Genomic DNA, 24094 nt, shown 5'->3' with positions numbered 1-24094 from the left:
AGTAATGAATGGACAAAACTGGTGAAGTCACTTTCTTTCTTAGTCACTGCTTTGATATAAATGATGATATATAGTGCTATGTTTGGCTAGAAGAGAAAACCAGATCTTTGTGAAGTGTTTGAAGATGAACCCATTGGATTATTCAGGAAGAGGACATGGTTGTAATTGATCACCAAGAAATGATCTACCTGTTAGTCCAGCTCAAGTGTGATGTAAAAAGTCTTCTCAGTTGTTTCAAAAAAGGATGGACTCAGTGTCTTGATATTAAGCACCTGGTCAGGCTTAGAGTTTAAGTGAGTCATCACTTTGCTCATTTTTCACTTCATCACAACATGTTATTCAAAACCTTCATGACTAAACAAAACAAAGGACACATACAAATGAAAACAAAGAGTTACAAAATTAATATACAGCATAAGATGTTCCATTCAGTGAAATTAAGCATTTAAATTAAGCGTTTCTAAACACCTCTCAAACCTTTTCCTACATAAATTTAATTCTTTTCTCACATCTTCATTCCAATCTTCTCGATTTCCACCTAAACAAGACCCTTCAAGTGTTAAGATCGTCACATGAGCTTCCATCAAGGCTTTCCAAACTTTTCCATCTTTAATTGATTTCTTCCATTCATTTTCTTCATCAACTTGATCGTCCTTTGAATTTGATGATGATGATATTGAGAACACAGATCTGACGTAAGACAAAAGTGATAGTAAAACCGTTCTGTATCTTATTTCAACTTCTGCAAACTTCTTTTTTGAGATTCCATTATATTTCACATTTGATTTTTCCATGGCTACCATTTCCATTGGCATTCTACCAAATACTTGAGAAGCAAGATAGTCTAATGAAGGAAAATCAAATAACTTTGAAGTCTGTGAACTCTCGGTTGCAAAGGTAAGTCGAGCTTGAGATGTGTTACGTCTTAAACTTGATGAACTTGAAAAACCTCCGGATGAAGCACCACCTCGAGATGAAAGACTACTTTGTGAATCGGTACGTGTGAGACCGGTCTTGGAAATAGGTTTTGATCGGGTGATTGATAAAAAGAATGCTAATGTTAGATTAGCATTGAATTTCGGGTGATGTGCCGGTAAACGCTGGTAAAGAAGTCGCAGTGAAGTCAAGATCAAAAGACACAATCAGATTATATTCACCATTTGACTTGGTATGGAATTCAGAAAACTTACGTTGATGAAAGTTTGAAGTGTAGGTGAATCGGAGATGGTCATCATATGACTGCTCATTTCTTGAATTAAGCTTCCCTGATCTAGTTTACCAGCAGCATCAAGATCTTGAAGCTAATCCCAAGAAGTAAATCGAAAAACAAATTCAGTATGAACCTCAGTATAAAAGGCTGATGAATTTCTAGTACTCACCAGTCCTAATAGCCGAATTGACACCTTCCTGGCCTCTTCCAGGTTGTTGACAACATTTCCCCAAACACAACTTCCAGAAGCGCCAGAAGGTGAAAAGGGATAAAAGATGATTTTGAGTAACTGACTATCGATGGTTCGGCTGCCACCAGGTCCTTTAGTAAATTGACGTAAAAGATGAGGAGAGTATGATAGCATATTATAGTGATCACTGTTATTTAGTTCAAGTGGTTTTATATCTGAAATATCAAGTTTTTGATCCAGTTTATAATCAAGTTTATAATCAAGTTCCCAAGCTAAAGTTAATAAACCTAATAAATCCCAAGCACCAGAAGAAATCTTAACATCAAGCTTTAGATTATCTATAGTTTTTAAAGAACTTTCAGATAAAGATTCAATATTAAATAATAAACTCCAAAGATTTCTTTCCTTGAGGATTTGAACCACGATTAAAAGTAAAGGTGACTCAGTTTCACCTGTGAATGAAATCTCTTCTGTTGTAGTATGTCTAGGATTAGGAATCCTTGTATCGTTTTCAATATCTATTATGACTTCTGAATCTAAATCATAACCTGGAAGACATCTTAGAATCGAATCTGATCCAGCCACTCTTATAAGTGAAGCAAGATAAGCAAAAGCATTTAAAGCAATCGGTGTTACTGTAAGTGGATCGATTTGATGATTTGAAGAACGTGGTGGGGTAGGTAAACATCGAACAGGATCGATGATGATGGCAATCAATTGTAGGATTTGTTTCCTAAACAAAAAACCAGATTCGAAAGACTTCAACAATCTTGTCTTGAACATCTGTAATCCAATATAATGACTTTCTTAAACTTACGGACGTGGGATCATATTACGACCAGTGAAATGATCAACTAATCCAATAAAAGATTCAACTAATTTCCAAAACGATATTCAATTAGTAGGGTGTTTCAAAAAGTTATAAGATTAATTTAAAAAACGCTTTCTTACATTCTGCATCATCTACTCCATCTAAAAAATTGGTCCAATTGATTGGCATCTCCATAATCGGAACATGACTTCGATTTTCTTTGAATTTATGATAATTCATTGTTTTGGTGTAAAGGTATGTAGATAATTTTGGAGAAGCTGGAAAAATTCAGTTGAGATGATTCTGTCTCAGACGCGAGGTAGGTTTAACACAACGCGACTCGAGGGTTTTCATTTCTCTTCGGGTTTCGAGAGTGACCCGTATAGCGGATAGGATGTGCTCGGGATGTACTCGGATCAGGCAGGACCGAGGTGAATCACGGGTCAGATCGGTTTCGGATCCTTATTGATTTTCTCAACTTGCAAAAACAAAAGGATCCTGATTTGACTTGGATCCTCCAATCGAATGCCAAGAACGATTAATGAGACGACGTGCGGGTAGAAAAATTCCTTCAATAGCACATACTGTTGAACTATGGTGACAGACCTTTCAATGGCTCAGCAAACACGAGAAAGGAGGTAGACCTTGGAAGTTGATGAATGGTTCACAGTTGGATCTGAGATCCCAGTGACTTGAGTGGTCCATGTTCTTTGACCGTGGTGGTGTTTGGCCAAAGGACTTGATAAGCTCATGAGTGAAGTGAGCATTGGAAATACCCAATTTTTTTAAAATCAGTTTGGAATTCCTTCCGAGCCAACGCGACTCTTTTTGAGCCAACGGCAGGATGTGCGTGATATAAAGCAGAGTCAGTATTTTTGAAAACATCATCAAGGGTTTCGTAGCGGGTGTAAGTAATGATATGAGTTTAGTCGATCCAGAATAAACCTCAAGGCTTTGATTGTGTGATCAATATTCTTCAAGTCTGTTATCTTAGCTGGTATTTAGGTCTGCGTTATTCGATATAGTGATGAGCTCAACAGGAACAATTCATCTTGCCAAACTTTTGCCATTCTCAAACACACTGGAGGGAAAAAAAATTGTATAAAAGCTCATCACTTTCTCCAAATTGTCTTCATTCATCATCCTCCACTTCTAACTCCCAATGTCTAACAAGATATCATTCACTGCTTCACTTGTGAGCATCATCATCCTATCAGTCTAAAATTTTTGCCTCTATAAAAATACCATTCACTCATATCCCTGATCACCCTTGATAATCATTAGAATTGAAAAACAAAGCACAATGTTTGCTTTGTGAGCTAAGAGAGAAAAAGAGAGAGAGTCATAACCCAAACAACACATTCGCATTCATTTAATTTTACATCTTCAGAGTTTTCAAAATGATTGAAAGTTTATGTCAAAGGTCTTCCTATATCTCTAATTCCTGAAAGTTCAAGAGAGTTTAAACAGCATTTGAGTAAGTCACTTGACATGAGGGGTTATCAAATTATAATCAAGTTTAAGCCACACCTTACTTTGGTGGAGAAGCTTGCGTAGAATTTGATCAACTCTGACAAAGGGAGACGGAGTCCCACCTTTTCAAGATACGTATTTTGTTGGAATATTTTCCCTTTCTTTGATATGTGAGACCTTCAGATAGCAGGATGATAAATCAACAAGAGATATATGTTGATGAAAACCTTTCAATGGATTCATTCAACTTGAAGTCCGAGATCCAAACATGGTTCGATAAGGAATATATAATTGGTTTTTATCTTGTTAAATGGATATGAACTCCTTTTGTGAAAACTCTCTAGCTTAACCCCTGCAAAATCTATTTGGGTAGCAAGGTCATTTGTTGTTTATTCAGCCGCGTCATGAAGAGTGTTTGAGGCTTGGGCAAGTGCCAGAGAGGTCAAAGTTCGTATGCTTCAACAGGATATGTTATTAACCCTGCCGTGATATCCTGCTTAACAACAAGTGAGAGACACAAAAGCAAAGGTGAGCGCGATAGTGTTGTTTTGATGGAACTTGAAAGGATGTCATTGTCGAATCACTTAAGATACTTAACACTAAATCCAAGTTGAAATTAAGCACAGCATCCAATCGATTTCTTCACTGAACACTCTCACACCATTGTCATCGCCATCACCATCAACTCACCACTCACCACCCACCTATCAGGTTCATCAGACTCATCAATCAAATAGAACCATCGGAACAGACCTATCAGAACAGAACCATCAGAGAACATCGGGTTGGAGTTGAAAATAAATCAAATTTCATGGAAAGACCTCATTTACTACCACATTTAACTACTATGATCACTACCAATCTGAATGGGTCAAACCTCGACTCAAACTCAACAGATCAACTAACAACACCTTCAGGTCCACCTTCTTACATTCAACAATCTATAACAGGTATCACCACACCATCAAAAGAAACGGCAAAAGAACAACTTCAAATCTTAAGAGTTAGATTGGAACGTGCAGAAGCCATCCAACGTGGTGCAGAAAATTTACTTCATCAAGTTGGTGCTGGTCAAGGTTTGATTGCTTCAACTGGGACTCTTGGAACAACTAATAAACGTCAAGCGTTTGATCCTTCTTCTTCGAATACTACTGGTGGAGCTGGAACTGGTCCAAGTCAATTACAAGCATCTGTTGAAGCTGAACTTGATCTTGCTAATCGAAATGTAAAGATACTGGTACGAGAAATCGAAGCACTAGAAGCTCTTACAGGTCAGAATTTGAAAATCATTTCATTTGTTAAATATAAATTCATCATTGATTTTGTTGTATGACATCATTTAGCTGGATCACCTCGGAAAGGAAGAAGGCGATTACAGAATACGACTCATGCTACAGTGAATGCGGGTAACACACATGGACCCAATCCAACCATGAAATCTCTTCCAACTCAAGATTCAGTTGTTTTCGTACCATCAAATGGTAAGCAAATTTGATTGATTGACGTGATGTTTTGTTTTTGAAAATAAGAGTTTGGCTAAAAGTGTATTTCAACAATGAATTGAATTTTAAAATCATTTAGAAGATAAAGAAAATGCAAAAAATGAAATTGAAAACATCCTTAATGAGATTAAATCATCTAATCAAAATGATTCAAGAATGATACGAAAATTATCTGGGATTTTGAAAACATATTGGGATTTTATGGAGTTTGATTGTTTTGAATTTCTTAAGGTGTTTGTCTTATTCTCTTTTTCAATCAATTTCAATTTCACAAGCCTTTCTGATCTTTTAACTTGAAATTTGATATTGATTGACTTTTTTGATCTTTTAATTTTCGGGATTTTTTTGCTTACGATATCATGTGGAAATAGTGCATTGAATTCGTTGGCCGATTCTCATCCTACCGAACTTCGTGCAGAAGCATATAGACTCTTACGATATTCGATCCATACACAAGATGATATTTATCATTTACGTGAAATGAGAGTAGAACTTTTTCTAATCAAGTAAGAAGATCCGCAAGAAACTTCTTCTTAAAACTCGATCATTTAATCAAAGTTTATATTGGTTTACCATTGTTTTCGTTTTAGATCTTTATCCAGGGATAATAGACATGAAGTAGAAAAACAACAAGCTCTTGTCTTTATACGTTCCATGATGGATAAAAATTGTCAAACTTTCATGACCACTGGCTTGGTTCGAGCAATAGTAGCAATAGCAGAAACTTCTGAAGAAAAACTTCGGCAGTTAGCCATTGAGACATTAGGCGAATTGAGTGAGTCAAACTATTAGTTACATCTATACCATCGAAAGTTATTGATCACAATCCATTTCCTTTTCAATTCTCGCTTCAGTGGTTCGCGATTTTGGTCTATTAGCTGAATCAGATGGTATCAAAGTTTTGATGAGCAGCTTAACCGATGGAGGGATCGGTTCTAGTGATTTAGCACCTTATCTTGCTGCAACAATCATGGCAATGGTCGATCGTCCAATGTTTCGTCAATATCTTAGACCTGGTGTGGATTTTGAGGTGAGATTTAATATCTTGTTGGATTAAAACTCTTTGTGTTGATGATGATGAACTTTAGACTGAGATGAATCCTTGAACCAGATCGCGTTGGCTGGAATCACTGAGGCGGGAGCTGCTTCTTCACAAGCGCATGACGAACGGGTACGGGCTAGTGCTCGTCTGATTGTGTTTTTAATGAAGTCATGGACTGGTTTGTCCTCTTATTACCTTCCACACTTGTTCACCAAGGTCATATGTTCCAATCTGTTTCTGACATGAGTAAATTTGACTTCTTTTGCTACTCTAGGTTTAATGTTTTTATGCTTAAACAATAAACACTCACTTCGGATGTACGTACAGTCATTGAAAGTACCTTCAAATAGTGTTCGAGTGCGTCCGATCTACATTTTCCTTTCTTCTTGACGGGTGCGTTATCAAGAATCAACCCATTCGTAGTCAATACTAATACTTTTTTATAATTCTTAGCTTATTTTACTTAGTGCATTATTTGAAATATTTCAAATTAAGACTTCAACTTGGTATAGCACTTTCATGGCTGGTAAACGATTGACTTGTACGTTTTCCGTTTCTATCATATGACCTTATCATCTATTAGACAGCTCTAATTGACTCTCATAACATACTTTGTGTCATTGGACTTCAAGACTATCAAAAACCTGGTCAACAATTCAACCCAGGTCATACCCAGCAACCTGCGAAAGAAGCGCCCGAAAAGGTTTCCGAACGGGCCACACTAGTCGAACATTTTCTTGCGGTCATTCTTCTCGTCTTTTTCGATGTCAATCTTTTGGAAACATTGATTGAAATTACTGAAGCAAAACCTCCTGCCGAAAACATTCTTCCTTCAACTTTACGTTCCGCTCAATCTTCATTGGAGAAAGCCTCAGAAGTCAGAAAAAAAGCTTCTTTATTGATTGCTGAGATCTTAGACTTGTCCAACCGAGTCTTACCTCTTCATTATGGTACTCGGATACAATCATTACCTAGACTCTTTGAACTAGCTGCATCATTTCAATTACGTGAAGACCGGTCTACAGGTACAGCTGCACTTCGAGAGGTTGATAGTCTACATCGGACCAAACAACGATTGGCTTCACCATTCCTTTCAGGCCGACATCGCTCAGCTTCCAACTCTGCGTTTGTAGACGAAATATCTCTATTTCGTGCATTTGGGCTCACTCCTGTGACCTTAAGCTCTACAGCTGGAGCAGGAAGTGGGAGTGGAAACACTACCGGTCTCGGAGAAAGTGTATCGGTCAAGGGTAGTTTGGCTTCAAATATTGGAGCTAGCGCTTCGGTGAGCGGCTTGAGTAGTGGCCTGAGTTTGATCACGGGTGGAAGTTCGTCGACAGCCTCTGGAGCTGCGAGTGGGTCTGGTGGCGGTGGCGGTGGCGGTGGAAGCGGGAGTGGTAATAATGGGACAGAACCAGCACCAGCACCTCGTTTGCTGCATTGGACTGACCCTAGGCATCGAATCAATCTAATCAACATTGATGATTTTACTTTCCGAGCATTGGTAATTGAAACACAAGTGCTTGTCACTAAAGATCATACACGATGGAATATTGAAAAACTATTGGAACTTATGGAAGGTACACTTTATATGAATCCTAAACGATTAGAAGAATTGACTAGAAGTACTAAGATTATGAAACGAGTACTTGGGTTTTTACATCCATTTGAAGGAAGATATCCTTATATCAAACGAACTAAAGTTAGTGAATTGATTCGATTTGGTCTTTCTTTCATAGACCATTACTAAACTTGTTGTTTTTCTTTTAGCATACTTCAAAGTATACTAAATTGGCTTGTTCTACACTTCAAACTTTATTGAGTGATTCGGTTGGTGTTAGGTTTTTAACTGAAGACAAGTTGGTGGATCAAATCGGATTAGGCTTAAGACAATTAGATCCGGTATGTGGATTTATCATCATCAGTTTTGGTTTCTTTGAATTTTAAGTTTCTTATCATCTCTTTCTTTTTTGCCGATTTAATCTTTGCTAGCATTCTGGAACGACTTCACAAGCCGATTCTTTGTTTTCTCAAGCTCGGGTTGAAGATACATTGGCACATGGGTATTTTGAAATGCTTGGTACTTTGAGTCGATATCCAGAAGGAATCAAGTTAAGATAAACTTTCTATACGAGTATCTTATTTTTTGTGCTTTGTTTTGCGATCTAACTTAAGATTTTGTTTGATTGAACTTTCATGAAAATAATATATATTCGTATAGACTTATGGAGAAATGTAAGATTTTCACGTCATTCTATGCGTTATGTGAGATGAGAAGTAGGGATGATTTGATGAAAGAAGTGATTGAGAATATTGATTATTCAATGTAAGTAATCTAAATTTTTTCAATTTTTTTGGATCTTTGATTTTTTGAATAAGGAATTTCTAATGAAGAAGACCTCTTTCTTTGTACTTTTGAAATTTTGAGAAAAATAGTAATGGACATTGTAGATTAGTTTTATCTAAAGCACTTACTTCTACTGTAAAACATGTTAGATTATTTTCAACTCATCATTTAGAAAAATTAATTTCACGTTTGGATTTAAATCAATCTTCTTCAAGTCATCATTTAAGTAATAATGCAGGAGGGATCGGATGGTTAATTAAACTTTTGATCACTCAACTTTATGATCCTTCACCCGAAGTTTGTGGTTTAGCAGTCGAGATCTTAGAAGAAGTTTGTACAGGTTCGATTGAAGTTTTGGAAACTGTGGTGAATATGAGACCTGCATTAGAAAACTTGGGTGAGGTTGGTGCTCCTTTATTATTAAGGTTTGTATTTTTCTTGTGTGATTTTTCTTTTTTTTGGGGGGGTTTCTTTGATTTTGGTTTTATAAAGTGAGAAGTGAATCTTTGTTGATATGGTTTCATTTATTTGTAGATTTCTTTCTACTTCGGTTGGGGCAAAGTATTTGAAGGAAATCGATTGGACTGAACGAGAGATGGATGAATGGTATAGGGTTAGTCAACGTTTTTTTTCTTTCGAATGTGTTGCCGAGTAATGACATCTTACCTACCCAACTCTTTTCAAACACTCTGTGTACCACTAAAAGGAGCGTAATAGAGACTATGTGATACAGCTTGAGATGTATTTGTCCAAAGTGTTGAATGCGGATGGAACAAGAGATGAAGAAGATGAAGAACTAATGTAAGAGAATTCATTGATATTTCCGATTGTTCTTTAGAGTAGAAATCTCATGTACCATAACACTTTATTCGACCTTAGAGCCAGTGCGGATGGAACACCACCGCCACACTTCTACGGTGAACTTGTGAAGACAGAAGAAGGAAGAGAACTTTTAAGATCAAAGGGACATTTCCAAACATTTCTTGATACGATTCGAAAACATGGATTAGAAGAAACCGATTTAGAAGTGATCACTGAGTTAAAGACAGCACTTTGGGCGGTTGGAAATATCGGATCATCTACTGGTGGTTTAACATTTCTGGAACCTGAAGGTGTGATTGATGAGATTGCTGGAATTGCTGAGACTAGTAATGTATTTTCTGTTCGAGGGTTAGTTTTCTTGAGTTTCTATTTCAGACTGAAGGTGGTTTGACAAAGGAATCTGACTATACTTTTTGAATGATTTTGTTTTGTAGAACATGTTGTTATATTCTAGGTTTGATTTCATCGACATTAGAAGGATCCGAATTATTAAGTGATTCAGGTTGGAAATCCGTTCAAACACCATTAGGAACGTTAACCGGAATCTGTGTACCTGAAAGATTAAATGAATTTATTGTGAATCCGACATGGAAACTTAAAAAGAAACCATTACCCGATTTAATTCATTACTCTGAATTCAATTCAACTTTACATCGTCAGATTTTAGTAGCTGTTGCTAATTTGAGTAATCATCTTTTGGCTAATAATTCATCGAGAACTCTTGCAAGGTATGTAGATTTTCTTTTTGAAAGTGTTAAGTTATTGGATTGATAGATAAATCAAAAAGTTGATTTTGAGTTGATTTTTGGTTTATGATTGGATTTTTTTTTGATAATATAGGATTAAACTTAAACATCGGCAAACATTTCAAGATCCAGCTTTGTTTCATAGAGCATTAACGATTTTAGCCAACTATCCATATAGATTATTAACAAGACGTTACGTATTAGAATTATTTGGAGATATTGGATTAGATCTGAATAGAGTACAAGAAATTTGTAATGCAGGAGAAGCAATGAGAATGACAAGATCAGAAACAAATCATACGATTACACAAGAGTATCAAAATCGAAATCGGAATAGAAGGATGACAAATGAAGGACTTGATGAAGATGAAGATGATGATGAAATTGAAGTGAAATTAAATGATCTACCTATTAGAAGTGGAACTGGTTTATTAGAAGCTTATGATAAAACTGATTATTTCAGTGATGAAAGTGAAGAAGGTGGTGTTGGAGTGAGTAGTAAGAAATTGATTGGAGGTGTTGGAGTGGGAGTAGGTAGAACTAAAGAAATTGTTACTCATCTTGAACCTATGATTACGATTAGAGGTTTCTTGTTATCTTGATTTTTTTTTGAATCTTTGGATCTTTCGTTTTACAGGAAAATAATGGGATTATGATTTTGAATTTTAATGGAAAGTTTAGGAAGGGGTTTTTGGGGAACCATTTTTTTTGGTTTGGATTGTACAAAATAGAATGTATGTTTTGAGTTTATAAGAGATGGGTTTATTTTGTACATAATGTACATACATAGGATTAATGTGAACAGTGCATGTTGTGTATATAAAGGCATTTAAGTTTTGTGATGGCATACATATCTATTTTGAAATTTGAGATGAATTTTTGGGTTTGCTGGATTTAATTTAATTTCACTTAGATTGAGGTATGTAGAATCTTTATCTTGCCTTTTCATTTGAAAAAGTTCACTTTGAACAAAGTATATCAGGTTTTATCTGGAAAGACTTGTGTTTCAAACTTTGAGAGATGAGGTGAAAAGAAAAGAGAAGAAATGGCACCTGCATACAATAATCTATTGTAGCTTGCCTGGTATGCCATTGTCACATGATGTGTGATTGTAAGGTGAAGCTAGAACCAATTTGGAATGACTACCCTGACTACCTACGGAAAGAGTGACTACATGATTATCTTTCTCAGAGTTCTTTGAAAATTTAGAAATTTTAAGTAGCATCTTCATGTACGGATTTATTTTAGGTGTTTCCAATCCAAACCTCCCTAGTGTTGACATCAAGATTAAGTACAAATTTCAAAGACCAATAAATGAATAATTATACATACCACCACAAAACAACTCTTCATCCAATTAGAGATCCTTCCAAGTTGTTATTAAAAAGAAAGTGATGTCTTCATATGGACAAAGTATTACAATCCAACAAACAGATATACACAAAGATATGACATTTGTCCTATACAAATCAGACTCTAGTATGACATTAATTATTTTAAGGGTTTATCCTACAATGTAGAGTTTGAAGGAAAGCAAGGTAAAGAAATTTTCAGTCAAGAGACAAAACTTGAAGGATGATGACAAGGTTTCATTTCACTAACATTAATTACACTATCTTTTCTAGATACCCATGCACCTGTTTTGCAATGATTTCATGCATTGTGGTTGTGGGGTGCAAAGAATCCTATAGTATCGTGACATGTGTTAATATACCTTTTTTTTCTCTTCCTTCAAATAGACTTATAACAATGATGGTAAGTGCTTACCCAATACATGTAGGCCACAGGATTGGGGCACACTTTGCCTCCTCCTAGGCACGCTTTTTTGACGTGTGCGAATCCATACTGTTTATAAATTTGGTAGCAAGTCAGAAAAGGTGAGATCAAGGGTTATATGTAAAATGGAGTAGATCATAAAAGAACTTTACTTCTTTTGGATTGCTTGCAATGTCTGACCAAAAGGGAACGATATCCAGTACTCGGATCTTATCTGATTGCAATTTCATTAAGCCCTGTAAAATTTCAATAAGTTGTCTATCATTAATGTTGGTGTTCACTATATGAAGGAATGAAACGGTCGGAGAAAAATCTGTCAAGATTTTCGAGGCTTACTGACCTGGTTGTAAGTGCTTGTTAAATCCTTGACTCTGTCTAAAGATCCCAATGGATTCTTAGATCGAGAAGCAAATTGAACTGAATTTGGGACAAGCTCGAGTGGTGGAATGGTGATGACGATGAATTCAGCAAAAATCCTGATGAAACACAAACCCGATCAGGAAATTCGGTGAGCGTTTTTCTCACTCATCCACGTATAGTATGTGGTGCTTTTCTAAAGCAAGCTTTGAAATGGAGAGATAATCACCGACATTTGCTTGTTCAACTCTGGATGATTTATTAACCATTTCAGTTGTTGATGAACCCTTCCTACCTCCGCTTCAAGAGCTGCTTCACCTTTTCCCTCCTGCCAAATTTCATTAATAGAATTGATTCCAACCCAAACAATATGTAACACACGACCTGATCCAAGATGAGTCTTTCCACTTTGTAGATCTGAGATGTACTTCTCCATTTGCCGAGCAGTATTGGGTACATTATCCGATCCAGCTGTTGCCCCTGCGCTGATAGCATTGAGATTTTTGGATCAATATCTAGTAAGAATCTGAAGAAAATCTGAACAAGGGAGCTTACTACGCATAATCATAGAGCTGAGCATCGAGTTGATGCGCCAGGTATTCTGGCCAAACAAGCCCGTTTGACACCCTTCCTGATGAATATGGATAGCCTTTCTGTGCGTGGCTGGAGTCTGTGAAAATGAAAGCAAATCGAGAAAGAGATGTGACTGTATGAGAAGAGTTGTTGATATGTTGAAAGATTGTCTATCAATACGAACCACAATAAGAAGCACCAAAGACGACAACACTACTCAGACATGCTGGGCTAGTACACGGGTTGGTATTATTGCCAGGCCGAGCTGGCCTACAAGCTCTGTGTGATGCATATGAAATATAAGAAAGACATTATCACATGTTGGTTGTCGTGAACCGGAAAGAAAGATGGAAAAAAGCCTACGTTGAACCGAGGAAAGTGAAGATCAAGAAAAATGTCACCATCATCATTCCAAGAGTTTGGTAATAACCACGGCTTATAATAGGGGTATATCTTTATTAATGTGCTGACTAGGAACTCAACCTCAGAGACTCCTTTAGACCTGAAAAGGAAAATGCCGAAGAATAAGGAGACTGGCAATGTGAAATCAAGCAAGCGACAGAGGCACACCTCATAGCAGACGAGTTGAATTTATCATAATTGCTGACTTCACTTGTCGACTATCTCATAGACAAATACTGCTATACTAATATAGCTAGCCTCGAGGCACGAATGACAGGCCAGGATTGATCTCGAAGAGGCGGATCTGGCCTTTCCTTCAACTGAGTGTACGATCCTAATGTACAGTTGCTCATCGGCCGCGTGTGATTGATGATCTGCGATGAGCCAAAGTACACAACAGCTGAGTGAAACTGGAATGGAGACCTATGGGGACAACTGGAGTCTTTCAAAACTATCACGGGAATCTTTTGAATTCCCCTTGACATTCCCCCAAAGTGTGGCCAAATAGGACCCCGGAAAGCTCCAGGTAAACTATCCGACCTAAAATGTATGGATCGAGGGTCCAAAAAAACGCTGACGTACCGACGAAAAAGGAATTTTTTGGGTCTTTCTCGAGCAAACACCCGTTTTTTTGAATTCAGACGTACCGACCTGACAGGTATGGATTTGTCTTTGGCCGGAAAAAAAGGCCAAAAACACTCCCTTTTCAACGTACATACCGACGAAAAACGAATGGATTTGTCTCGTGAGGAAATTTTAGCGATTTTTGCTCTTTGTACGTACCGACGAAACCGGAATTGTTTGACCTCAATTTTTGGGTTTTTACCGCGTCACAGGGTATTGAAAAGGTAAATTTGGGTGGTTTTAGGTCGGATAGTTGACCTGGAGCTTTCCGGGGTCCTGTACGATGGACGAGAGAGGAGGGTGGAGGACAAACCTCAAAACCCAAAACACAAACCTGTATTGCCCTGTACAGATACTCGATTTTCGAGTAGGTCTGATCAAACCTTGCCAAAACGTCGTAGAAACAATCCAGACGAAGCCAGAGACGATTCCAGACGGCTCCCAATTGAGATGCAGTTTCATCATCACATCATGATAACAAGCAAGTTTTTAAATCATCTAGAATGAATTAAACTCACAATGATAAGTATTAACTATGGTTTCTTTTGACCTTTTTATCAAACAAAAAGATTTGCTTTGAAATATACACGTTTGATGGCGAGTTTGATTTATGAGTGACAAGCGTAACGGTGAGGGTGGGTATGGGCTATACAGAGCCGTATGGGCTCTACAGAGCCGTGCGAACACCTTTGTTGAGGTTAATCTACAGCTGAAGATGTTCCATCATAACTTGTAGAGAAACTTGGGTGCTTTTAGACAAGACAGCGAAAAACTGTCGAAATCACTCAACTGCTTTTGAGAATCAAAGAAGACCTTTAACAAATTGTCAACGATTCGTTAACTATATCACTGAGCAGATACCTCATGATGAAGTTCATCAACCAAATGGATTTGGGAATCAAAATGGCTGAATTCATTCTGTTTTACTCGAGATTCTTGAACCTGGTATGAATCATGGTTCTGAACTATTTTGAAATCAACTCATCGTGTTTTAAATCCTCCTAAGACTCCTCATCAAATCTTGTGGAGAATTCAAATTGACTTGACTTGGAATGAATCCACGTAATCCTGCAGATCACGATCGTTCCTTTTCTACTTCACCTAGTTCTAATCATACCATCTCATCTATCCACATGGCTACCACTGTTGATACTTATTTCAATCCACATGAAATGCAACTGTCGCTCTTCGGTTTCATGCTGGAGTCGGCACAGGGTGGTTCCTGTATTGAGTAACTGTACAGGCTGTACAGGCTGCACAGTCTGTATCCGGGTTTGAGGTTTGGGGTTTGTCCTCCACCCTCCTCTCTCGTCCATCGTAGTCCTGGCCAAATACCAACTAAACCCAAAGCTTATGCCTTCGAGATTATCAACTACGACCGGGTCCGTACCCCTTGCAACCATATACATGCTTTACAACAAAGAATGTAAGGCTCATAACTGCAGCATCTAGCAACCAATATCGTCAACCTACTCGCGGTCATTCACTCAGCGTCGGTATCGATCAATCACTTCGCCAGCTTGCACGATCGCGTGAATTATTTCCTTTCATACTGCTCACCGTCGCGACGTCTCAAATGTAGAAACCAGGAGAAACTTAATATGGTCTGAAGACTGTGAAAAACCGACTTGCCTGACGTTCTCCGAGTCGTTTTCAACAGCAACTCGTCGCAAACGCGTCTGTTGACCCAGTGGTAGACCTAACCATTCTATATATGTATCCAATTATTGAGAAACCGATACATGGCCTTAGTAGCTCAGTGGTAGAGTGTTTGCCTAGTAAGCAAAAGGTCCAGTGTTCGACTCACTGTTGAGGCAGGCCTAACCTTTTGTTATTGCGAAGAACGGACTTGTGGAGCTGTTTTGCGATTTCCAAAGTTCTGATAATATAATATTTTTAACAAGTCGAAGCTCCATTCTTGCTTGATCTGATCTTGTTGGTATTGGTTGACATTGGTGTGATTTGATTGATGTATCTTCACTCAGCGTCTCTGAGTCTGAGACGTTGTCGTAAATAGGATGAAGGGAAAGTGAGGAGCCGATGAGGGTGAGCAACGGAGAGGACACTAGAAGTGCTGGATCCTATGTCATATTCGTAGGTAAGCTAGCTTGTGTCAGCCATAGTATCGTGGGTTGGTTACTGAACGTTGAGCTTTTATGTAATGGAAATAAAAGCTTCATCTGGACTGATTGACCTATCCGGACTGAAAGAATGGAGATTGGCATTCAAGGGCGCATACCTAGATGGAGGCCAAGGTTGAATGATATGAGCTGGCCTTCAATCCGGTGGACGAGCGTCTTTGTAGATATCTTGCCTTCTGGTATTCCTAAGGGTTTAAGGGTCTGGAATCCTGGATACTGTGATCTGTTCTCAATGTCAAGGGAGGGACCACAGCATTTTCTGGCTTGGACGTTTCAGCCATCTGTGGTGGAACAACTTTACTTAAATTGCAGCTCTGTTCCATGCAATACTGTGCTGATCTTTTCACTCCACAATCTTTTACTTGCTTAGTTGTTAAAAAAATCATCGTAAAATCTATGTATTTTTGATTCTTTTAGGTGTTCTGCTTTATAAAATGTAAAAATATTTTACAACAATTTGTCCTTTGTTGTAGCATAAAAATATGCAAAAAAACCTTATCTTCCTCTGGAATTTTCAATTGCAATCAAAGCAAAAGAGAGCCGTAGGGAAAAGATCTAGCTGATCGCTGCTCCGGCAAAAAGATCTCTCTGTCGGGGACTCGAACCCCGGTTGCCCGCGTGACAAGCGGGAGTACTGACCACTATACTAACAAAGACACATAACATTTTTCGTGTTTTTGTGTATTTGACCGACGGTATACTGCTGCGATGGGCATTTAGTTGTAGGTAATTTGTCATTCACTGATTGGAATATCAGGAAATTGGTAGGTACTTTGAGTATGATTGTTTTTGGTCTCGGGTCGGCTCATTGTTGTATTTTTACACTCATGTAAAAATGTCATCATCCTGTTTACCACCGATATTACCATTCTTTTTCTCATTACCATTTCCATCCAGATTTCCAATTCATTCAACTTCATCGTCAAGTCTCAGCAAGTTAACAAGTTATTCTTTGAAAAAACTTAACTTTTTCTTTTCTCTATTTTCAAAAAGCGTTACAACAAGGTCTTATTTAGTAAAATCATCGTCTTTTGAGCTGTTGACCGTTTTCAAGTTGCTGTTTACCATCTATTCATCGCAACCTGTGTTATGTCAAGTGATGGTGGTGCTTATCATGAAGCTACCACAGTTGCGGCCAAGATTGATGAACTTAGAGAGTCATATATCTCGACTGACGGTTCGAACAATACCTTGATTTTAGCCCAGTGTCCTTAACGTCAGTTCAGTGTCTTCTGTAGGTACTTGACGATATTTCCATCGGCAGAAACAGACTTTCTTGTCGAATTGGGAGTGGAGTTCTGCAATTTAATCTTTATAATTTCATTGTGTATGTTATGCTTCTTCTGTGAGGAAACCAGAAAAGCCTAACAAATATTGTATTTTTCTTCGGTTTTCTACACCCAGAAGCCAATCAAAGCCAACCAATACAATTGGCGTGATTTGATATAATCATAGAATGGATAAGGCTTTTGAGAATGATTGAAGCACACTGGGAATCAAACACTTTTTGCGTTCCGTTCCTCGAGCAAGAGGCGAAGCATGAGAACAGATTAGGGAGATCTGCATCTACATATCATTCATCTAGCAATGATACGTGGTATCATTATAAAGTACAACTATCCTGGTTTGCATGTGTGGTGGTAGGTTGTACAGCTTCAGCTGAATGGCGGTATAGACTGGGCTCAACGTCATGCGTGTGACATTGCAGCCGTTATGATTGCTTCAAGCACTGTGACTAGGAGTGTCGATGGTACTAGGACAGGAATATCCAGTGCTTGGTAACCTCAAGGCTTCAAAGGCCACTGAAGCATTAATCTCGCTGAGTATAGTCTTTGCATCCGGGTTGGGTGGGGACAACGCGCGAGCCCAAGAGGTTTCATTGGCCACTTGAAAGAAATTAATCTCAAATTTAGGTGAAATCTCAGCACGATCACGTAGGATCAACGGGAACAGGCAAGTAAAACAAGATTTGTTTTTTTCCACAAGATTGCATTTCTTAAGCCATAACAGCGTAAACACGAACAACATCGTCAGTGTAACCAGCAAAAAGAGTACCGCCTTCTGAGCTCCATGCCAATGAAGTACACTCGGGAATCTTGGCCTTCTTGGAGTCAATCTCGGTGAAGTCAGGTTTGATTTCGTCAACAATGCTCTTGCTCTCAAGGTCAAAGATCTTGATGCAGGAGGCAGTGGCGGCACAGAGCCAGTATCGGTTAGGGGAGAAGGTGAGGGCGTTGATGATGTCACCGGCTTCGAGGGAGTAGAGGTGCTTGCCCTCGTTGAGATCCCAAAGCATGGTGATCTAGTAGAAGATTCAGACGTTAGGACGTTACGAGCAGAACGGGAAGTCAAATTGAACGCAAGACTTACTCCGTCCTTGCCACCTGAAGCACAGAGAGATCCATCGGGTGAAACGGTGACAGTGTTAAGGTAACCGGTGTGACCGTGGTGGTTAGTACGTAACTTGCACTTGGAAAGCTCCCAGACCTAACAATGCGGATAAATAAAGAGATTAGATCCGAGCAAGGTGAGAGTGATAAAAAGCGTCTGTGCAGCGTGGGTCAGAGATCTCGGTGGATATTTAGTTGTTCTCATCGGGTAGATGGCCCTCCGAAGTAGCAAATATTATAGTATGGTTGTTTCATCACTCGAACGCAGCACAGAGGACAAAAAATGTTGGGTGACCCACCTTGACAACCTTGTCCCATCCAGCTGAAACAATGACTGGGTTCATGGGGTTTGGCGAGAATCGGACGCAAGACACCCAGCCGGTGTGGCCTTCATCTTTGATCTCGTATTTGCATTCACCGAGGGTGTTCCAGAGCTTGATGGTACGGTCTCGGGAGCCAGAGACAATCTAGGTGAATAGGAGATCGATCAGAACGGGACAAGAATTGATGTAAGCGCGCATCGGCTGACCTGTCGGTTGTCAGCGCTGAAAGAGACGGAGAGGACATCCTTTTCGTGGCCAACAAATTTTCGGGTGGTGAGACCGGTGTTCAGGTCCCAAAGTCTGAGGGTCTTGTCCCATGAAGACGAAAGAGCGACTACAATGCAGAAAGCGCTGTTAGATCTCATCCTGACCATACTTGGAAACCAGACAGCTTACATTGTCCGTCGGAAGAGATGACAATATCGGAGACGAAGTGATTGTGTCCATGTAAAATTCTCTTGGGGAATCCGTAGTTACCCTAAGAAGATTCAAAATAAATGATGAGTGGAAAACCGCCGAGCGAATCGCCTCTGAAGGCTTTGTGTACGGAAATCATGAAATAGTGTACGAGAAGCAGAAGGAACTGTTGTTGGAAAAAACCAAACGCACGTCTTCCCGGCTTAACTGCCAAACAATGATCGTCTTATCTGGGTTGATATGATAGAACGATATAAAGCAATAAAGAGGGAATCAAATTGGAATGAGCTCTTCCTCCGCAAATTCAAATATGAAATGCAGATGTCCTGCCAATGGCAGCAGCCCATATTATTAAATGATAATGGAGTGGTGATACGATGTAGATGACCGTATTTGCATCGCAGGATATAAATTGTAAAGGAAAAAATGAGGTTGATGAAAGCGTCACAAACCCCTGGAAGCGGTCAAGATCATGTCGCTAGTAGAGGAACAGATTGAAATGTCAAGTCAGCCTCGGAAAGCAATGCATAGAAGACGAGGTTCTTTACTTACGGATTTTCAGCCGAGGTGGCGATGGCGGTGATCCAACCGCCGTGACCGGTGAGGGTACCCTTGAAGAGAAGTGATTCAGACATGTTGATTGACCTTGGAATAGGTATTTTCGTTGAGATGTGAATGGATGAGGAACAATGTTGGCGCGATTGGGGTGTAATTTGTAGTCTAGCGGTTGAGCTGTGATACAGCCAAGTGAGTTAGGTTTAGTTAGGTTTCATTTCAGAATTTTTACTTTCTCCCCGCCTTGCTCAGCATCACCCCTTCCTCTATCCCATCGACATTACAAACGTGACGAATAAGGTACCAACATACCGGAGGCCCCAAACGTTCACTATCAAAGAAACTTAAAGCTTCATCATGCCACCAAAAGTAATGATTATCATTCATTTCAAACATATCATGACTTATCTCATCTGAACAACTCCCTCATTATCTTAACTTCTCAATCAATCAGATCGACCCCAATGAGATCAAGATCATCTACTTGAGAGCCACTGGTGGTGAAGTCGGTGCTTCTTCAGCCCTTGCTCCCAAGATCGGTCCATTAGGTCTCGTAAGTCACAACCCAGCTCAGATTTTACCTACTGTCCAACAACTCATCAATCCATGAATTTCTTAGTCCCCCAAGAAAGTGGGTGAAGATATTGCCAAGGCCACCGGTGATTGGAAGGGTCTCCGAGTCACTGTTCAGTTGACTATCCAAAACCGACAAGCTACCGTAGCCGTCGTTCCTTCTGCATCTTCCTTAGTCATCAAGGCTCTCAAGGGTGAGGAACTTTTTAATTTATTTATCCGCTTGATTTCTTCTGGGCAGTCACTGACGTTGAAACCTTACTATCCAGAGCCTCCTCGTGACCGTAAGAAAGAGAAGAACATCAAGCACACCGGTAACTTGACCCTCGATGAAGTTATCGAAATTGCTCGAAAGATGAGATTCAAATCTTTGGCTCGAAACTTGGCTGGAACCGTTAAGGAGATCCTTGGTACTGCTCAAAGTGTTGGTTGCACTGTTGATGGTCAACCTGCCCACGATGTTATTGACAGCATTAACGAAGGAGAGACTGAGATCCCTGAAGAATAGATAAAACTCTTGCAATTTATATCCATGTCGAAATGATGACCCTCCGGACCATTCCTCCGGAATTCACGTTCACATTCACGTAAAAGTGAGGAACCCTCGCACAGATCGTCAGCTTGTTCGAATCCCTCTTGCAAGCTGACCCCCTGTCAGCGATCAGCAGTCTCCTCGGACAATTGTACACCCAAGCCCATCTTGAGCCTCCCAAACATTAGGAGAGCTTATTGTCAACACTTGCAAACCTCAAACCAGCTGTCCTGGAGCACAGTGACCAAATAGGTGCTCCTGTCCCCTGTAGGTTTATGACAATCATGTTGAGCAGGACATCAAAATTTCTCAGACTGGTGTGGGGTGTTCTTGGAATCTTGACCACCCCTACGTAATTGTCCCAGTTCCCTAAAGCAAAACTCGTGCACCTTGTAAGCTTAACTAAGCCCCTCTTCCAACTCAGCCATGTCCGCTCTCCAAGAGGGGCTTATGACTAAAACCTGGGGTCTGGCCTGAGCACAGCAAGATTACCAAGTATGTTTGCTTGAATTCCCAATACGAGGGCTCAAAACAGCATGAAACTGCACCAAAAATTGAGAAGAGCTTCCTCAAGGTCATATGCATAACCACTTTTAGCATGTCAACAGTTGTGGATCACAGGGAATGTGAACTCCAGGATCAAGTAATTTCAAACGGTCCAAGTGTGCATGTAGGTATTGAAAAGGAGCCAGAATTACAAGAACCCAACAACTTGACTGTGTTACTTTGCTCAAGTAAAGTGGTGCTGATAGGCACAAGGATGTGAACAAGGCTTATAAGAATCTCTGTTTGATTTTTGTTAGGGTACAGAATGTATAGACCCTCACAATGGGCTTTCAAGCCAAAGTACTTGAAATTCCTGCTGTGCTCAGGCCAAACCCATGGTTTTTGCCATAAGAGAGTGGATGCGACTGTGTCAGAGGAGAGGCTTAGTTGAGCTTATGCACCTTGGAAAGGAAGGTAAGAGCATCCACACTTGTTTATGGTTGTCAACTTTGTCATTTGTGGTACCAGCCTTTACATTAAGTAAAAAATCACTTAACTTGAACAAATTTCACATTTGTGAAATTTATGGCATTCAAACTTCAAAATTAATTTGTGCAAGTTCTGTGCAAGATATGAATAGAACTTGCACGGATCTTGCATGGATCTTGCACGGAACTTGCATGGATCTTGCACAAAACTTGCATGTTGGTCTTGCACGGTTTTTGCACCAATTGGAACACAATAACTCGGGTTGTCAAAACAATTGATTTGCAAGACCGATGTGCAAGATCTTGCACAGATCTTGCACATCGGTCTTGCACAGTTCTTGCACATGTTTGAACGCCAAAATTTTCTGCACAGTAGGTTTAGTAATCACAGAAAATTTGCACTTGTGCATCAAATCAGGTGCACTAAATTAAAGTTTAACACAGATGTGGGGCCTTTCCCATACTGGTGACACATTAGCCCTGGGGTACTTGATTTTGGATCCACTTGCATTAGCCAATTAGAGCATCCCTACTTGTGTAGTAAATCAGGTGCAGGAAGTTAAATTTTGATGAAAATGCATGGCCTTTCCCACACTGGTGAAACATTAGCCCCAAGGTAACTAATTTTGGATTAACATGCATTAGCCATTGTTACATTGAACAATTAGGCAACACATGCATTATCTGAGTCAATCCCCCCATCATTAACTGTTGGTACATCAACTCAACTCAACTCCTCTCAACTCACAACACCTGAACCACAAATAAATGGGGACCCAAGGATCTTAATGATCTCAAGGATCTCAAGGATCTCAAGGATCCCAAACCTGCAAGTCTTGTGCAAACTGGACAGCAAAAGAGGGGGAGCGGCTTGCAAAGTCCTACCTTCATGCCCCACCTCTACTTTGCAGTTGTCAGGTTGCTACACTATAATCAAGCAACTTCCCCAGAGTGGGAGAAATCTCATTGAAATGATGTGAGATGCAATGGCCTTGCACACAGCTGAACATAAGACCAAACACAAGTTCAAACGGGAGCTTGCATGCGAAGTTCTATGTCAGAAACTCAAGCGATCCCCGGTCCCTCCCTTCTCACTAAATCTAGCTTGGTAGAAACATATACCAATTGCACCTTTACTTGTGCATCTAGCTCAATTTTTACTTAGAGAAAGAAGAGCTGCAGATACATCCAACTCAGCAAGGCTAAGCGTGCACACAAAGAAGATGGATTTAGCTGAAGCAAAGAAACAAGTTCCAGTTATTCAAGAAAGAAAATTCTCTGCCATGGAAGAAGCAAATGGATTAGCCTAAGAGATGATGAGCACAGACGCGAGCAGCAAGCAGGATGCTCTAATAATGTGTATCTGTCTGTTAATCCACTGAACTCATAGTTATGACTTGCATTTTAGTATTACTGTATAATTTTCTTTAACCAATGTAGATTGAAATTGTTCTACTTCAATTACATGGTGAAAATATAGATATACAACCAATTTTAAAATGATTTTAGATTGTTTGAGATCATTTTCTTATCTTGTGGAACAAATTCAGAAGGTAAATCAGTTTAGATTGTTTTATCATTGTTTGAAAGGATTTTGAAAGGATTCTAAATCAAACTATCTATCTCATTCAAGCTTAGGGGGACTATGCAAAAGGAATCAATTATTTACATTTGTTTTTAAACCTCATTGGTCTTCAACATTATCTTTATTTAGAAATGATGAAATGAATCTCCTATTTGCTTGTCTACAAACCTCCCTGTGCCAGCCAATCCGCTGTGATGAGATCCCAAGTTAATCTCAAATGAACTCTGCTTTTCCAAAGCTCTTGAGATGCACTAATGATAGTGGTAAGTGACAAGCCAAGATGTGGATCTCAAACATTGGAAATACTTGTCCTTTACTAATAATATCATAGTCTGTAATGATAGGGTCCTGTTCTAATCTTTTTACAACCACCATGTTGTGTAGTATGATGTAGCAATACTTGATCTGTGTGAGATTACACATCTTCCAAAGCCAACCTTGTTGCTTGATTATTGACCAACAAGCCTGAATAGTTTCATTTGTCAAATATACTTTCTTGCAGATTCTTGTCTTTTAAAAAAGAGAGACATTGTAGCATCACCCAGATGTCAAATTGATTTGATCAGAACTGGCCATGAGGGATAGATACCATCATCTATATAATATCCTTGTGTGTATCCATTTCCACTTACTTAAAAGTGAAAAATGTCTTCTGTTCCTGTGCAGATACATGCACAAATAAGTCAATATCATACTACATCTTTGATCAAGAGTGAAAGGATTAATATG

The 24094-nt window shown here is 39.2% G+C and overlaps 5 protein-coding genes across 5 annotated transcripts; 2 read left to right on the top strand and 3 right to left on the bottom strand.

Annotated features, from left to right (window-relative positions):
• Positions 1 to 258: 258 nt before the first annotated feature.
• Positions 259 to 2491, bottom strand: MELLADRAFT_116223 (uncharacterized protein; the record flags this gene model as incomplete). The annotated part of the gene is made up of 5 exons (XM_007408937.1): positions 259 to 1100; positions 1191 to 1301; positions 1380 to 2133; positions 2218 to 2275; positions 2352 to 2491. 5 exons carry the CDS (start codon positions 2449 to 2451, stop codon positions 438 to 440), a joined length of 1686 nt encoding a protein of 561 aa, XP_007408999.1.
• A 3274-nt stretch (positions 2492 to 5765) lies between these two features.
• Positions 5766 to 11012, top strand: MELLADRAFT_48033 (uncharacterized protein; the record flags this gene model as incomplete). The annotated part of the gene is made up of 15 exons (XM_007408989.1): positions 5766 to 5961; positions 6041 to 6216; positions 6298 to 6444; positions 6682 to 6769; positions 6894 to 7353; positions 7684 to 7930; positions 7999 to 8152; positions 8243 to 8339; positions 8450 to 8554; positions 8665 to 9000; positions 9110 to 9188; positions 9282 to 9376; positions 9455 to 9745; positions 9832 to 10125; positions 10238 to 11012. The coding sequence occupies 15 exons, from the start codon at positions 5841 to 5843 to the stop codon at positions 10743 to 10745; spliced, it is 3198 nt and encodes a 1065-aa protein (XP_007409051.1).
• A 738-nt stretch (positions 11013 to 11750) lies between these two features.
• MELLADRAFT_62476 (uncharacterized protein) lies at positions 11751 to 12545 on the bottom strand (the record flags this gene model as incomplete). The annotated part of the gene is made up of 5 exons (XM_007408936.1): positions 11751 to 11828; positions 11911 to 11988; positions 12072 to 12155; positions 12260 to 12395; positions 12445 to 12545. The coding sequence occupies 5 exons, from the start codon at positions 12543 to 12545 to the stop codon at positions 11751 to 11753; spliced, it is 477 nt and encodes a 158-aa protein (XP_007408998.1).
• A 5450-nt stretch (positions 12546 to 17995) lies between these two features.
• Positions 17996 to 19815, bottom strand: MELLADRAFT_116221 (uncharacterized protein; the record flags this gene model as incomplete). Its single annotated transcript, XM_007408935.1, has 8 exons — positions 17996 to 18318; positions 18387 to 18503; positions 18706 to 18873; positions 18936 to 19063; positions 19126 to 19207; positions 19339 to 19376; positions 19599 to 19624; positions 19699 to 19815. 8 exons carry the CDS (start codon positions 19779 to 19781, stop codon positions 18013 to 18015), a joined length of 948 nt encoding a protein of 315 aa, XP_007408997.1.
• Positions 19816 to 20058: 243 nt separating this feature from the next.
• Positions 20059 to 20782, top strand: MELLADRAFT_52368 (uncharacterized protein; the record flags this gene model as incomplete). Its single annotated transcript, XM_007408990.1, has 4 exons — positions 20059 to 20070; positions 20156 to 20254; positions 20321 to 20468; positions 20544 to 20782. 4 exons carry the CDS (start codon positions 20059 to 20061, stop codon positions 20780 to 20782), a joined length of 498 nt encoding a protein of 165 aa, XP_007409052.1.
• Positions 20783 to 24094: the final 3312 nt, after the last annotated feature.

Source organism: Melampsora larici-populina (assembly GCF_000204055.1).
Source record: "Melampsora larici-populina 98AG31 unplaced genomic scaffold MELLAscaffold_14, whole genome shotgun sequence".
NCBI classification, from domain to species: Eukaryota; Fungi; Basidiomycota; class Pucciniomycetes; order Pucciniales; family Melampsoraceae; genus Melampsora; species Melampsora laricis-populina.
The sequence above is the reverse complement of the archived record's forward strand: the minus strand, read 5'-3'. Positions and strand labels throughout refer to the sequence as shown.